At 39.1% G+C, this 2230-nt stretch overlaps 1 protein-coding gene across 1 annotated transcript in view; it reads right to left on the bottom strand.

Moving 5' to 3' along the window:
* Nucleotides 1-870: 870 nt before the first annotated feature.
* The window catches only part of LOC107110453 (cysteine-rich venom protein Cau1-like), a 10256-nt gene continuing 8896 nt past the window's right edge, over nt 871-2230 (bottom strand). The window contains exon 4 of the mRNA XM_015411239.1: nt 871-998. Within this exon, the coding sequence (XP_015266725.1) occupies nt 871-998 (128 nt within the window). The remainder of the gene's footprint in view (nt 999-2230) is intronic.

Here is a 2230-nt window from a genome sequence, read left to right as displayed (position 1 = left end):
AGGAAAACTCTGGTTGACACAAGAGCAGAATTTACCAGTTTGTAACTACCATCAGACTCATGCACAACTCAAAGGAGTAACAAAATCAAAGTCTAGTTTACTGAACAATACTCAGAATTGACATTCTGCACATAACACGTTTTATTATTGTAACCAGAACTGAATCTTTTAAAAGCGAACTTGGTAAGCAGGGGAATTAGGAGCACTTTCCAGTATTTAAATGCTTAGCTTTGGAGCATCTAAAACAGGGGTGTCAAAGATGTGGCCCGAGGGCCGGATGAGGCCCCTGGAGGGCTTCTATCAGGCCCGCAGTGGAACTGGTTGTCTTCTGCGTCTTCTTCCAGTTTTGCTGCTGCTGCGTCATCGTAGGTTTGCAGCTTACAGATACACACCTGAACAGCATACTCAAGATTGCAACAGCATAGACATTTTGATGTAATAAATCAGAGCAAGAGGTGTCAGTTATCAGAGACTTAAATAAACAAAAGATTGCCAGAATGCTAATGTTTCAAGCATGTTTTTATTTTAAGTTAAAAAGTCTTTGTGTCTGTATCCTTTATTATGGTTATATCTTCGCTACCTGGCATTACATTTAATAACAGACATGGCCCGGCCCAACAAAGTCTCATTAATGTCAGATCTGGCCTCATTACAAATGAGTTTGACACCCCTGATCTAAAACATTTTCTAGAGCAGGACAGAAACTTTACGGAAATGATGATTATTATTTTTTTTACACAAATAAATGTCAGCTAATATTTGACCTGTTTTAAGCGCTACGTTTCAGAGTCCTTTTTGATGCTGAATCTTTAACTTCTTTCACGTATCGACAGTTTCCTCAGGACTAGTCTTCTGATGTTCACGTGCACGTTATAAAATCTTCTTTTTGCATTTACAGGTGGCTTTGCAGCTATCGATGAGCAATTTGCTTTTACAAGAGTAGACCTTTTTCATATCTCTGCAGTTGAAAGCAGTATCCGCATACTGACAGGGATTGGCTGAAAGGAACCAAACCAACAGAACGTTAGATGGGAAAGGCAAAGAACCAACCAGTATTTAAAGGGATTTTTTTTTGATAACTCTCCCCAGCCCCAAAGACATCCAGGTGTCCTTGACCAGGGCCTTGGCCTTTTCGGTCCTGGCCCCAAACTGGTGGAACTCTGCCGAGTACCATCAGGGCCCTGCGGTACCTTATAGAATTCCGCAGAGCCTGCAAGACTGAGATGTTCCACCAGGCCTTTGGTTGAGGACAGTGACAGTTTTTCATCTAGGCTGACGCACTTTTTCGCCTCTACATTTGCCTTCCCCCGTCCCCCCTGCCCGCAAAGTGACCAGCAATCTTCAATGGGCTTAATTTGTTTGCCATCTGTTTTAAAATGTCTTATTTGATTTTTATTGCTTTATCCAGTGTATGTTGTCATTCATATTTATAGTAAAACACTAAATCGTTGAGTATAGTTTTACAATTTTTAAATCTTTTTTATTATGCTAAGTAGAGATGTTTAGAGTCTTTTTTTTAATGATTCATTAGCAAGAACACAGCTTATTCATGAAGCTCGACGGTACATTCAGAATAATATAACTCCTGTAGTAATATTTACAGTCAGTAATGAGGTCTTATCTTAGGCTCATGGTCCTAACGTGATTCACTTATTACAAAGTGTCACACTTGGGAAGTTTTGCCATTTGAAATGTATTGAAGACCTAGTCACATCATAGCTTAATATTGGCAATTCCCAGTCACCAGGAATTAAACGCGATAGCGTGGCACCAATAGAATATATGAAAGAGTATTAAGAATCTTGAAACGTTGTCTTCAATACTTCAAGACTGCGATGAATCAACAACAGACAAACCTGATTAAGAGTACGCAGACGGAATGATTACTAGAACGCCGTTGTTTGTTTTAAGTTGTTTTCCCCTTTGTAATAAGTGAATTACAGGAGTTATATTACTCTGAATGTACTGTCGAGCTTCATGATTAATGAATACGCTGTGTCCTTGTTAATGAATCATTCAAAAAATACTCTAAGCATTTATACGTAGCATAATACCAAAAAAAGATTTAAAAATTGTAAAACTATACACGGTGATTTAGTGATTTACTTAGTTAAATACACCATGGTCCGGTTTGTTATAATTCATATTTACAGTAACAGGGATTGGTAAAGAAGAGGAAGAGGAGGAGGAGGAGGAGGAGGAGGGAGAGGGAGAGGGAGAGGGAGAGGGA

This window comes from Gekko japonicus, unplaced genomic scaffold (genome assembly GCF_001447785.1).
Source record: "Gekko japonicus isolate JY-2015 unplaced genomic scaffold, Gekko_japonicus_V1.1 scaffold1595, whole genome shotgun sequence".
In the NCBI taxonomy this organism is placed as follows: Eukaryota; Metazoa; Chordata; class Lepidosauria; order Squamata; family Gekkonidae; genus Gekko; species Gekko japonicus.
This window is presented reverse-complemented; position numbering and strand designations above follow the sequence as displayed.